General features: G+C 52.5%; 1 protein-coding gene across 2 annotated transcripts in view; it reads right to left on the minus strand.

The window, feature by feature from the left end:
* DDC (dopa decarboxylase) overlaps window positions 1-13,160 on the minus strand; it is an 83,687-nt gene that overhangs the window by 3,449 nt on the left and 67,078 nt on the right. For both annotated transcript variants that reach the window (XM_002917622.3, XM_034665531.1), the window contains exons 10-13: window positions 12,373-12,449; window positions 7,879-7,898; window positions 3,958-4,056; window positions 1,966-2,067 (exon numbers count right to left, since the gene is read on the minus strand). In XM_002917622.3, the coding sequence (XP_002917668.1) occupies window positions 1,966-2,067; window positions 3,958-4,056; window positions 7,879-7,898; window positions 12,373-12,449 (298 nt within the window). The remainder of the gene's footprint in view (window positions 1-1,965; window positions 2,068-3,957; window positions 4,057-7,878; window positions 7,899-12,372; window positions 12,450-13,160) is intronic.

Below are 13,160 nucleotides of genomic sequence, written 5' to 3' on the forward strand. Positions count from 1 at the left end.
GGAGGAGGGGGAGGACCGGGGCAGGGTGGGAAGGGGAGGGGGAGGAGGAATCACACTATGTATTTGAAGTGCAGAGGGTGTCGTGGACTTGAAATCCACACTGGAGCAGAAGGGTCCAGGGAGACGAGGACGAGCGGGTAGATGTGGAGACAGAAGCATGACCCATGTGCCTGAACAACACGCTTCCTGGAGAAGAAACGGGATCCGTGGAATGGAAGGAAAAAGCAGATACACAGTAGGGGCACTTCCATTGGCTAGGAAGCGGACTGGTCTTCTGGAATCAGGGGAACTCGCTGTGCCATACAGGAGAAACGGGGTCAGGACCACACACAGGTGGGTTTGGGGGCCATAGAGCCAGACAGCAGATGGGGGGCACTAAAGGATGGCGTTGGGGGCCCTGCTCAGGGGAGGATGAGGGTCTTAGGTTGCGGGGAAGGCTGCTCAACCCTGCACTTAGCTGAAATCAACAGGTACGCAGCCTACCCCTGCAGACACCAGTCTGAACCGCCTGGGTCCACTTATACATGCCCTCTTCTCAATAAATCCAACACAACACAGCAAATGTATTTCTCTTCCTCGTGATTTTCTTTCTAACATTTTCTCTTTGGCTCACGTGATGGTAAGAATGCAGTGTATAATCCACATAACATACAAAATACGTGATCCCCCTTCCCTGCGTTATGGGGTAGGGCTTCTGATCAACAGGAGGTTGTCAGAAGTTCAGTCTCGGGGGGTCAGTGCCACTCACACCCTAACTGTACTTTAAATGGGCAAAGTGTGTCGTGTGTGGATTACATCCCAATAAAACAGTGAAAATTAAAAAATGAAAGTCCTACCAGAACACTGGTAGCCAAAACAAAACAAGACGTCTGCTCCATGGCAAACTCATCAAAACACATCGCCAACACCGCTGCTAACCGAACCGCAGCCCGCAGCCACACTGCGGACCCACTGCTGGGACGCCAGGGCTCTGAGGCTCCCCCTGTTCCCTACCGTGACAGAAGGGCCCCCTGTCCCCTGCACACGGTCGGGTCTCAGCACTGTGTGCTCTCCACAGAGCTCACGGCCCCCTCACTGAGTCCTGCACAGAAACAGCAGCACCCCACTATCCCTGTAGAGCCCGGGCTTTCTCATAACTGGTCCTCATTACCACCTTGAAGCTCCAAGAGTCAGTGAGGGGGAGGAGATGGGAAGTGGAGGGCCACGTCTTGATGACAGCACCTTGACAATGCAGGGGGGCCCACCCTTCCTCTTCCTAATGGCCTCCGCACACGCGAACCCATAGGCCATCGGAGGTAGACTGCAGAATGCGTGGCCAGCTCGAGAGCGGTCCGTGTGAGGCTCCCACCCAGCCTCACGCACACAACGTAGAATAAAAACGTGCCTGTGGGTGCAGCACCTTTCAGGGACTTTTCAGAAATGTGGTCATGATGCCCCGCAGAGATGGCTTGTGCCCTCCGCCCTGTGGGCCACTTCCCCTTGCACAGGAGCAGACTCATCGTCAGGCAGCAGAATGACAGAGCGCTGCAGAGCAGCATTTCTCAAACCCCAGAGCACGCCCAGCAACCTGGAGGGGCTCCTTAAGATGCCAGGGTCCTCAGGTCTGGGCTGGGGACTGGAGCTGGTCCAGGGAAGGGTGCGTACACAGGTTAGTGCCCAGAGCATTGCAGCGGCAGAGATGAGTGGAGAAAGTGGAGAGGATTCTAGGGCCAAAGGTCTACACAAGCGAGAAGTCTCGGTCTGACTAAGGAGGGGCGGACGGCTCCTGGAGGAGGGTGCCCAGGGTCCCCTGGGTCCGTCAGACTGGGTCAGGGCCAGGAGGCGTGAACCCTAGACAGGAAGCAGCATGCTGACTTCTGCGGTCTCCTGGGGAACTAGCATGCTGGTTTGGAGACGGAGGTGATGAACGATCCTCTCTCCTCCGTCACTGTCACACAGAATGAAGACTAAAACAGACACACATACCTTTAGCCGAAAACAGACCAGTCCCAGAGTGACTTCTGCACAGACTTCAAAGCGGGGATCCTGGTGCACTAAACGCTCAAACTCGTGAGCCAGCTGGACATGCTGGAAAGGCAAGGACATCTGAGTTTGTCAACAGCGCTCGGCTCCGGCCTCAGCCACCTATAAAACCTTCCTAGATGGCACATCTATGATTCGTGTACATGCTCTGAGCCGTTTTCCTCAAGCGTGGATGTCACCCACATGCCAGCTCCTCCCACGCAGGCTAGGAAGAAGCTCGCTACCATGACAGAAGGACTAGTGTCTTCAGAAAAACACCAACTGGGCGCCTGGGGGGCTCAGACGGTTAAGCGTCTGCTTTCGGCTCAGGTCATGATCTCAGGGTCCTGGGATCAAGCCCCGTATCGGGCTCCCTGCGCAGTGGGGAGTCTGCTTCTCTCTCTGCCCCTCCTCCCACTTGTTCTCTCAATCTCTCTCTCTCCAAATAAATAAATAAATAATCTTTAAAAAAAAAAAGGAAGAAAAACACCAATTACCATTTTCTTCTGTTAAGGGGACTCTTTTAATCCCACCAAAACAATTGGTTAGAATTACAGAAGGAACACCATAAAGGGGTATTTAAACATGCAAGTGACTAGAGAGCGGCCAGCCTCTACTGAGCGGCCCCTGGTGCTGAGGGCTGGGTGCCCCGCCACCACACTGTCCCCAGGCAGCCTGCGGTGCAGGGGACATCACAGTTGTGCCCACCCTGCAGATAGGAAACTGAGCGGGTGATTCTACACAGCTGCCCAACACCAAAGCTCCGGTTTCTGCGGTGCTCTGGATGGCTGTCACTCTACAGCACTTGTCACTAGGAGATGAGAACGACAGTCCCCGCAGGTGCTCAGGGACTCTTGAGCAGAAGCACTAGGGCTGAGAGTCCGGTGTCCTTGGGACTGAAGCCTCCTTCCTGTGAGGCTCCAGGCACAGAATAAATCTGGGGCCACTAGAGGGCACCAAAGACTTTGCACTGGCAGGTGCCACCCCATCTCCGGAGCTGGGTCCAGGAGCCACACCTGCCTAGGGACAGGCTTTGCCCATCCCCTCCCTCCCTGTAAGGCCAGAAGGGAGCCTGCTCAGAGGCAGGCATGAAGTGTTTTTACAGGAAGCATCTAATCACACCCAGTGGCCCCTGAGATTAAAGCTGGAATCACGGGCGAGATAAACCACTTGTCTTCCTTCCCCGAAGAAGCTGAATCCTCATTATATTGAGAACATGTTCTCAAAACCTCACATACACATTCCTGCCTAGTTCCTTACCCCGCAGAGACCACAGGTTCCCTGCTCTCATGAAGCCCAAAGACTTCTGCCCATCAAGATGGGGCCAGGACAGAGGAAGGACGCCAGCACGGGAGGGACCAGCTGGAAATCAGAAGCCTTCTGCAGCGAGCTAAATGGGTGGGCCTTGGGGGGGGCAGCCTATACTCTGGCCTCAGTTTCCTTGATTGTTTAAAAAAAAAAAAGCCAGGGTGATGGGTCTTGAAGTAGACCAGTGGTTCTCACTTTGTGGCGCTCCTCACGGCTGCCTGGTGCACTCATTCAGACAGACGTTGCTGGGACCCTCCCTGAGCTCCGAGGCCATGTGTGTGCTGCTGCTGCTCGGGGGTGCACGGAGCACCCCCAGGCTAGAGGCTCTCCATCCCCAGCAGCTCCGAGACTCTCCCGTGCTGGCAGTGCTTAGAGCCAAACATCCTATTCTCACCACGGCTCCACCCCTGTTGCCTGGATCTGCTGAGGGCAAGATGTCACTACAGGGCTGGCCGTGTGGAGCGCTCACTTTGCAGTCTTCATGGAAGTGTCCCAGAAGGTCCGTAATCATGCACTGACCGTCTTCTAAAAAGTCTAACCTCAGTGGCCCAAACTAACCTTCATCAGATATTTGCTGCTTCAGACCTCATTTCTAAACTCCTAAAGCCCTCCTCATATCACCCAGGTAAGGAATGAAAGCGCCATCACCTTGCGGATATAGGCCTGCAGTCCCTTGACGCCGTACATCCTAAAAACAAACCACATCTTCAAAGAGCGAAATCTCCGGCCCAGTGGTAACTGCCAGTGCTGAAACAGAGCAGAAAACACTGCATCAGGAAGCAACATACCGAGAGCTGCTTTCCTCCGGCTCAGGGCGCCCCTGTTTGTCCGGGAGGCAGCTAATTCCCTGGAGGTCCCCTGGCCAGCCTCCACGCCCCAGTGTGAACGGCAACGCCGGCGGTGGGGTAAGCAGACCTTGCAGCTAGAGGCTGTCTCCCCAAGGCTCCGAGAAGAATGGAGACAGAACAGGCTGCTGGCGGGGAGGCACTGTGCTCCCTGAGCAGATGTTTGTGGGGTGCTGCACGCGGGATGGAGCTCACCATCCAGCAGGGGCCTGAGGGGGTCCCTCACCGGTCACTCCATCTGCAGGAAGGAGGAAGTCGAAACCCACACCTTCTGCTCTCCCTGTTCCCTGTGATGTCCTGGCACCATTTTTCAGAGCAATAGTGATTCTCTTCCTGCCTGCCAGCTGCCACAGAATGACTGCAAGACAGTCACTAGAAAATGCAACCCCACATGTTGGTCCTCATATAATCTGTCCTTCGTTTGTCCTCAGTTTGTCAGGTGGCCGGCACTCTGCCAGCTGTGGGGCTTTCCAGTGGTTGTCAATGTACTAAAGCCAGCAAGAAGGGACCCAGAGGGAAGGAAGGGCAAGGGAGCCATCTGGGACGATAACGAAGGGGCACTTCGTTGTGATTTTTCAAATAGTCACGTTCTGGCACTTACAAAGAAGTTGCTGAGGGCGACAGTCTTCCTCTCTGTTCCCTGGACCTTCCCTGCAGGGCAGAGCTTCCAGATGGGCCTGGGGAATGCAGGGCTGCAGGGGGGAGGGGGTTACAGCCTGCACTGTCCCCCAGGACGTCTGTGATGGGCACAGTGGGGCTCTCCGGGCGCCGCTCCTCCATAGGTGGGTGTTAAACTGTGTGCTGGGTTCACCCACGCATGCCACTTCTGAACGCGGGGCTCCCAGCATGGGTTTCATGGAAGGCTTTCAAGTTAGAAGGAGGAACAGAGGCCCAATATTTACATTCAGAGGCATCCAACACCATGTCACTCTGCGTACACCAGACACTGTGCTCTGTGGGCTCTCACATCGTATCCCTTTCTCTTCTAAGCACTGTGAAGCCAGGGCTAGTGTCTTCGTCTTACGGGAGAGGAGCAGGTGTGCAGAGGCCAGGGGGAAACGTGCCTCAGAACCACCTGCTGACACACGGCCGTCTTAGCAAGCAGTGCGTCTGCAAGTTGTTGGGGGACCTTCAGTAAAAACAGAACTAACTTGCCTTTCTGGAAAATCACAAAGAGGATTCTTTGCCATCCCCACTAACTAAGTAGTAAGCAGTGAGGCAATGGTCTCCCATCACTGTTGCGCATGGATGCCACCTTCCAAAATCATTCCTCACCAAGTCAACATCCCGGACATCAAAATATGATTTCTACCTAACCCTGGGACAGAGAGCAGGGTAAACTTAATTTCTACGGTCCTGGAGTAAAAATGCACAGTTTAATGGAGTGCTCATTTGAATGTGGCCCGAAAATGCCATCATGACCTGTTCTGAGCCTGGGGCAGGACCATGGTAGACACCCCCAGAGCAGAAATTCCCTGTGCACACAGACTGTAAGTTCAGAGGGGATAGGACTCTGTGTTCTTTGCCATTTTATTCCTAGCCCCTCGCCCAGCTCTGAACGACCATTCCACACTGTTTGCTGGACTATTGGTGGCCACGGTGCTCACAGAGTCAGGAGGAAACTCCATTCCAGCCTTGTACGCGGGCCACCTAAAATGATTCTGTAGGTAGAAGCCAAATCAAGGTTTCTTGGACACCAAAGGAACTATTTCTGGGTAATTTTCCCTCCACAATTGAAATTTTTTAAACCCTATTTTCAGTTGTCCTGCTTTTGATAAGCCACCAAAAGGGACCAGAAGATGTACTTTCCTCACCCAAGTGGCATGGGGGTTGTGAGGCTCAGATGAGGGGCTTTTGAACTAAGTTCTTGGTTCTGTTTTAACCAGGTTCAGCAAATTCTTTGACTTCTCTGAACCTCTGTCTCCACATCTGTGAAATGGGTATAACAATGCACACTTTGCCCAAGACCAGGTACATTGTAGGCAAATGACACTAACTTTCCATTTTCGGCCTGCCATTTACGAGCAGACACAATATAATAGGACTCTGCCAAGGTGTTCCCAGCCCCCTCCTCTTGGTGCTGAGACTGTCCTCATGCCCCCATCCCTCGAGGGCTGACAGTCCTGCCAGGGGGCTGCTCACCCATTTCATCACACACTTCCCGAACTAGCCTGGGAGACAGCCCATAATCCCAGGGTCTCGTCCGCAGCCTGGAGGCTATGACCACCCCAGGCTGGGGCTTGCAATGTCTTTGAACAAGATGAGGATGATGTCTATGATATTCGTTCTCTTCGTCTGCTGAGCCCGGCACTCCCTCATCAGAAAGAGCTTGGGCCCCAGGGCATTTGCCCAGAATTCACTCTAAAGGAAGAAATCATAAAAGAGCTCCAGAGGTGTCTATAAGCATATTGAAAAGGAAAGACGTGCCTACATTCCAGCTAAGAAGGCGGTAAAATTGGTCAGGGGCCCTGTAGGGCTGTGACACAGGGAGAGGGTCAGGTGGGAGGCAGGTGAGACTTGTGACTGTGATGAGGGGACAGAAGAAACAACACTCATAGTGCAGGACTGGTGCCCCAGGCCCTTTGCACAACCCAGACACAGACTCCCATGCTCAGGCTCTCACTGACCTGTGTGCTCTTTCCTGGTGGGAATGCCCTGCGTTTGTCCCATGTGACCTCTCCTTCTTTGTGGAGATGGTATTCTAAGGACTAACTTATGTGCATCAGTTTTTAGAAGACTCTCAGCTCCAAAATAATTCCCCCATCCTTCTAATTTGATCCTCCATAAATGTCATCTGTTTATTCATTAGCTGTGAACTATCTGCTGAGACTACCATGCGTGCCTTCCCCTGGCTCCTGCTGGGGGCACAGCAGCACATAACGCACAATTATCAAGAGGACCTCCTGAGCCAGGTGGATGTCGGTGAGAGCGGCCGCTGCCCGGATATGGGTCCTTCAGAAACAGCAGGTGCACCACCAAAACCTGAGCATCCACGACATACAGTTCATAAGCTCCTGGCACATGATGCCTGGCACTTCCCTATCACAAGGTGTTAGAAATGGCATAAGGAGGAGCTGAACCAGCAGAGGGCTAGGTGAGGACTCGGGCCAGAAACAGCCATCAGAAAGGAGCGATGTGTTTGAGATCCGTCTCAGAAAGGCAGCCCCAGTGGTGGGCTGAATGGTTACCCTGGCATCTGTGACAGTCTGTGCCCTGTCTCCCTCAGGAGCCTGGGGATCTGGGCAAGAGGAAGGGGGCCTCGCTCATCTGTGAGAAGCTGTCAGCCCAGCACACAGCTCCTGGCTGAGAAAGGAGGCTGCCCATCAGACCACTGCTGTGGTCTCTGACCCTGTTCTCCCCCTGCACTCAGGGGGCCATCCCTGGGCGCCCAGCAACAGCACAGCATGGAGGGGCCATGTGGTCTATGGACAGTGCCTGTCCTCACAGAGGAACCTGAGTGCAGAAGTTCCTGCCTCCTTCCAAGAGGGCAGGCAAGATCATTTCCTCCTAACCCGAGACCTGGAGTTGGTGGGCTGAGCAGAGCTGTCCCCTGGCTGGCCTGCTTTGCTAGTTAGGTCCCAGTGAGCTGGTGTCCTCCAGCGTGACTCTGATCCTGAGTGGAATGGGGGGCAGCAGGAGTGACAGCCCATGACAGCACCCAGCACTGCATTCACATTTTCAATTACCTGAGACCTGGGCTCAGCAAGAGGAATCTCCCACTTACCCTATAATCAGTGATAAGCCCTGGAAAAGAGAAAGAAACAACAACAAAAGAAGCCATTAGACATATTGGTTGATTACATGCCCCATCCTTCTCATTTTCAAGATAAATTTTTGTGTCCCATCCGTCATCTCCTGCCCCAGACGTGAGACCGTGGAGGACTGGGCTGGGTGTTCTTTGTGGCACTTCCCATGATAACAGATCCAAGGGGCTTTCCAGAGGGCAGGGTGCCCAGAACAAATTGGAAATGCTGGATTATGAGTGGATTCCCATTTGCTTCGCTTTCTACGCTTCCGTAAGCACAAAATCTAAGCTTGCTTCTATTGCCCGGTAGTAACTTGGCATTCAGATCATGTAAAGCCTTCATTGTGCACTCATTCGTGCATGGAAAGGTGGATTTGTGATAAACAGAGTGATTAGATTATAAGACAAGAATCAAACTTTTGGTGGGTGCTCATGTCTGTATTCTCAGATCTTAGTCCAGAGTCTGGCATAGGGCAGATACCGGGGAGTAACTGTTGGATCGACGTCATTGTCCTGGATTCAAAGGCTTCATAGTGGTTATGAAAGATGTCTGGTTTGCCTTCAGTCTCCCCTTGTGCCTAAAGCAGCAGAGCCAAGGGTCTTATGGAGGACAGAACGCTGGACAAAAGTCTCACCGATGGGAGCTGCTCCATGGTGATCTTAGGCGAGCCATTGGCTGGGAACTATGAACCCGAGCTGGAGTCCTGGGTTTCAGACAACTGCTCCCCTGGTGTAGGTCCAGACGAGGTGCGCTGTGGCTCATCAGTGTCCCCCATTTCCCAAGTAAGAGCAACGGTGGCCCGGCCATAGCAGGCCTGCCCATGGGCAGCTGGGACTAGCTGTCCACCTAATGCGAGCCACCCCCCACCTCACAGACTGCTCCCCCCTCCCCGCAGACGGATCTATGGTACACTCACAAGGAAATCTAACGTTGCCGCTTGTGATCGATTCTTTGACTGTCCTCTGGAGGCACCAGGTGTTTTCCCAATTAGGGTCATAAAATGGTAGAGATGGGAGAACATGCAGCCCCACTGTGCAAGGTTCAAGCTCCTGAGTTTATGAGGGACCCTGAGACGGAAGCCCCAAGTCACACAGCCCATGTCAGCTCGCAGCCAGTAGTTTCCACACCGTGGGAAACGCAGTTGTTAAACAAACATCAACAGCAGGGTCACCAGAAATGACCCGAAGGGGATGTGTAAATGCGTGATGCCAAACGCATACGTGGCTTGTAACGAGCACTCAGCAAGAGTCTGTTAAAAACGCAGACGACGTCGTGAGTGAAGATGAATGAATGAGCCTCCTGTTTAGTTCAGATCCCTGTGCCATCCCCATAGCCACGAGCCACGTGTGGCCATTTACCTTTAATTAAAGTGAAATAAAACTACACATGGAGCTCTTTGGTCTGACGAGCCACGTTTCAAGTGCTCAGGAGCCACGCGGGGCTAGTGGCTGCCACACAGACAGCACAGAATTAGAGAGCATTTCCTTCACTGTGGAAGATTCTACTGGACACGCGACGAAAGCCTGAAGTAGGTTTCAGGCGCAGAAGCTTCCGTGGCTCGAGAACACGGTCAGTGAAAGAAGGAGCCTGCTTCTCAGCGACCCTGCATCCTTAAGGACCAGCCGAAGGACCGGTCCAGTGAGGAGCTGCTGACACGCGTCTGCTGTGAACACAAGGAATGCGCAAGCCCTCTCTGCCAACAGCCTCCTGCCACCGCGGCTGTACCTACCGTGAGGACCTGGGCCTAGACAGTCTTTACAACTACGTACGTGGTATGTGGGCTGAGCAGCTCCTGCGTTTGCAGATGGCATGCAGTAAACACAGTAGAAACAAACCGCGCGTCAGACAGGACTGGCGAGGCACACCCGCCTCGGGCGAGAGCACCTGTGCTCAGGGGGTGGGCTCACGGGGACTTCCTGGCTCACCCTTCATGCTTCTTGTTTCCAAAGATACGGTTTTTATAATGAAAGAGTTTATCTGGAAAAGTCTATGCAACAGGTGTGACCACTTTTCCCTGTCACCAGCATTGTGATAGAATTTTCTGTTATATATAAAAAACACAAACCAGCTGACAGGTGTCCAAGGACACGAAGGCATAAAGTGCAAGGCAAACGCAGGGACGTATTGGAACGGCGACCGCTCCCACGTTGCTGTGCCCCTGCTGTTGCTGGCCACCATGCCCTGGGTCCAGCAGTGTTCCAGCAGCAGGACGCCTGGTCTGAGGCTCCAGGGGGACAGGGGGACAGTGGACAAGAAGCCAGTGAGCGAGATGGCTGTGTGGCGAGACTCACGTGCCATGAAGGGACGGGAGGGCATCGGCTTCAGTGGAGAGATCTGGGAAGACCTCACTGAGCCAGAGGCTTTCATCCTGGACCCAGTGATGAGCACATGTCTTAATGACTTCCAGACGGGACAGCGGGCTGTGGCAGCCTAGTGGGCTGAGTGCCATGACATGAGGGGCCACGGGGCAGTCGTGAGGGGTTTTTTAAATAGTCTTCTTTATTACATAGAAAGGATCTTTATTAAGAAAACCCTGTAGAACACTCTAACCACGGTTTCATTTCAAGGGGCAGAAGGCTTAGCAGCACTAGGGCTGAATCCGTGCAGGTAAAAACGCCCTTACATTCACTGGCCATAAAAACTTAAAGTTGATTTTTGATGATCTACTTGTGAAACACAAAATGGCCATCATCTTGGTTGACTTAGAGAGGTTTGCAGGGGTTTGTTTTGGTTTTTTTCCCCCCAGGGGAAAAATACAAATAACTAGTATGTTTCATCTCTAACAGCCATAGCAAATATTTCAATAGGAAACAGCCTTCCTATAAAAGCAACATAAAATAAATTTTTGTATGCCTCGAGCAATAAGTCGTCCTCAGATGCCCTTCGCTTAAACTCATTCCAAGAATCACTTTATTGTTTAAGGGCAACATTTTGCGTTTTAACTGTCATGATTGCAAAGATTTTTATTATATGAACATGAAATATGTTTTTTGTAATATGAGTCTCTTCAAAATTTCACAGTGTTTCATGCCAATTCCATTTTTACAAACTAGACTTTATTTTTTTAGGGCAGTTTTAGGTCCTGAACAAATCTGAGCGGGCATGTGGGCTCTCTGAACATCAACGGGGATGCGTGTCTGCGTTATACCTGAGAACAACAATACTTAAATAGCTCTAAGTATGCTTTTAAAACTGTAAAAGTATAGAGTAAATTAAGAAAATTCACAAATAATTACACCATCCTGCTGTAAGTACTATTCACGACTGGAAAATTTTCATTCCATGCTTTTCAAAAGAAAAAAATCTTTTGTTTTGCTGGGATCATTCTTCTAAATATCCGATTCTTGTTTCTTTGGTAAGAATCTCAGAGGGGTGCCTGGGGGGCTCAGTCGGTGAAGCATCTGCCTTTTGCTCAGGTCATGATCTCAGGGTCCTGGGATCGAGTCCTGCATCAGGCTCCCTGCTCAGCAGGGACTCTGCTTGTCCCTCTGTCCCTCCCCCTGCTCATGCTCTCTCTCTCTCAAATAAATAAATAAAATATTAAAAAAAAATCTCAGAGGAATCTGCATTTCCACCCCCTCTTCACCCCCTGAAGCCTGGCCTGTACTAACTTATGATTTGGCGTTTGGCTGTGGCCTAGGACAGTAGCCATACGAAATGAGCTAGTTTGTGTTTTCTTTTTTTTTTTTTTTGAAGATTTTTTATTTATTTATTTGACAGAGATAGACAGCCAGCGAGAGAGGGAACACAAGCAGGGGGAGTGGGAGAGGAAGAAGCAGGCTCCCAGTGGAGGAGCCCAACATGGGACTCGATCCCAGGACCCTGGGATCACGCCCTGAGCCGAAGGCAGACGTCTAACGACTGCGCTACCCAGGTGCCTCTAGTTTGTGTTTTCTAGGAATTACTCCAGCATCTCCTGTGCCAGGGAACTTTCTGCTCCTCACCACAACTTGAGCACCTGGCCGTGTCCCCTCTCTGTCCCAATCATCGAGAAGCACACAGTCAGAATGCAGGCCTGGAGGTGGCTCCAGTCCCACCACCAGTGACGGGCCCAGAGGTCAGGTCTATAGACCCAATGGGTGAGATGCGCATGAAGGCACTGATCCTTCCCGGGCATCATTGGGTTTTTCCCTTTGCTGCCCGAGCCCCCAGCCCCACTCCGTGTCCCCCTGGGGGTACTGGTGTGAGCGGGTGTACACTCTCAGAGAGACAGTAGGGCAGTCATGCTTTTAAAGGTCCTACACAGGAGGTGTCCACACCTCACGGAAAGCTGTGCTGTGCCCCCCTCTCAGTCCCCTGGGCCCCTCCCCGGCTCCTGCACTGAGGCAGCCCGAGGCACCCCACCCCCAGGGGAAGTGGCTCCCAGGGACTGCTCCCTGTGGACGCGAACCTTCCCCTCTGGCTTCTAGCAGAAATGCAGCTCTGACGAAAACAAAATGAGAATGTTTTAGAAAGCAAGAACCCTGGTGTACCTGAGTCCTGATGTCCGTGCTTCAAGTAGAGAGGGTCCAGTTTAAAGGCTCCTATCAAGTCTGTCCTCTTCTTCACCCTGGTTTGAAGGAACAAATGATGGGCCTTAATGAGGAAGCCGCTCGGATGGGATCCTGCGGCCCTTCCCTTCTGGTCCCTCTTCCAGCTGGCCTAGCACAGACACACCGGCTTTGGGACCCTTCCCTGGACCCCACTCTGCCAGCATGTCCCTCATCTCTGTGCCTGCCATCCTCTGGCCCCACCACAGGTCCTCATTAATCTCCAGGACTCCAAGCACCCAAGTGGGCCGTCCAATAAAAAACAAATATTTGCTTTTCATCCCTGGTTCCTGGCACACAGCAGCTAAAACCCTTGGAATCTCTGGAGGGGTAAGAATGGCTCTTATAGGTCAATGAGATGACAGGTGACTGGGGCCCCCTGGGGAGCTGCAGAATGACGGCTGGTTGCCAGAAAAACCAAGAAGATTTGAGGTGGGACTCTGAGTCCTGCCCCCAATCTCTGGGGAATCAGGGGGAGAGGGAAGGACTGAGATTGAGTTAATGGCCAATGGCCAATGATTCGATCAATCGTACCTATGTGGTGAAGGACGGTGTTGCTGAGCCCATCAATGTGCTGGGACAGAGCCATGCCCCTGGGAGGACGGGCGAGCTCTGTGTCCTCCATCCACACCCCATAACTTGTCCTACCTGTCTCTTCCATCTGGCTGTTCACTTGTTTCCTTTATAATAAATCAATAAATGCAGCCCCTGGGTGGCTCAGTTGGATAAGC

This window comes from Ailuropoda melanoleuca, chromosome 1, assembly GCF_002007445.2.
Source record: "Ailuropoda melanoleuca isolate Jingjing chromosome 1, ASM200744v2, whole genome shotgun sequence".
In the NCBI taxonomy this organism is placed as follows: domain Eukaryota; kingdom Metazoa; phylum Chordata; class Mammalia; order Carnivora; family Ursidae; genus Ailuropoda; species Ailuropoda melanoleuca.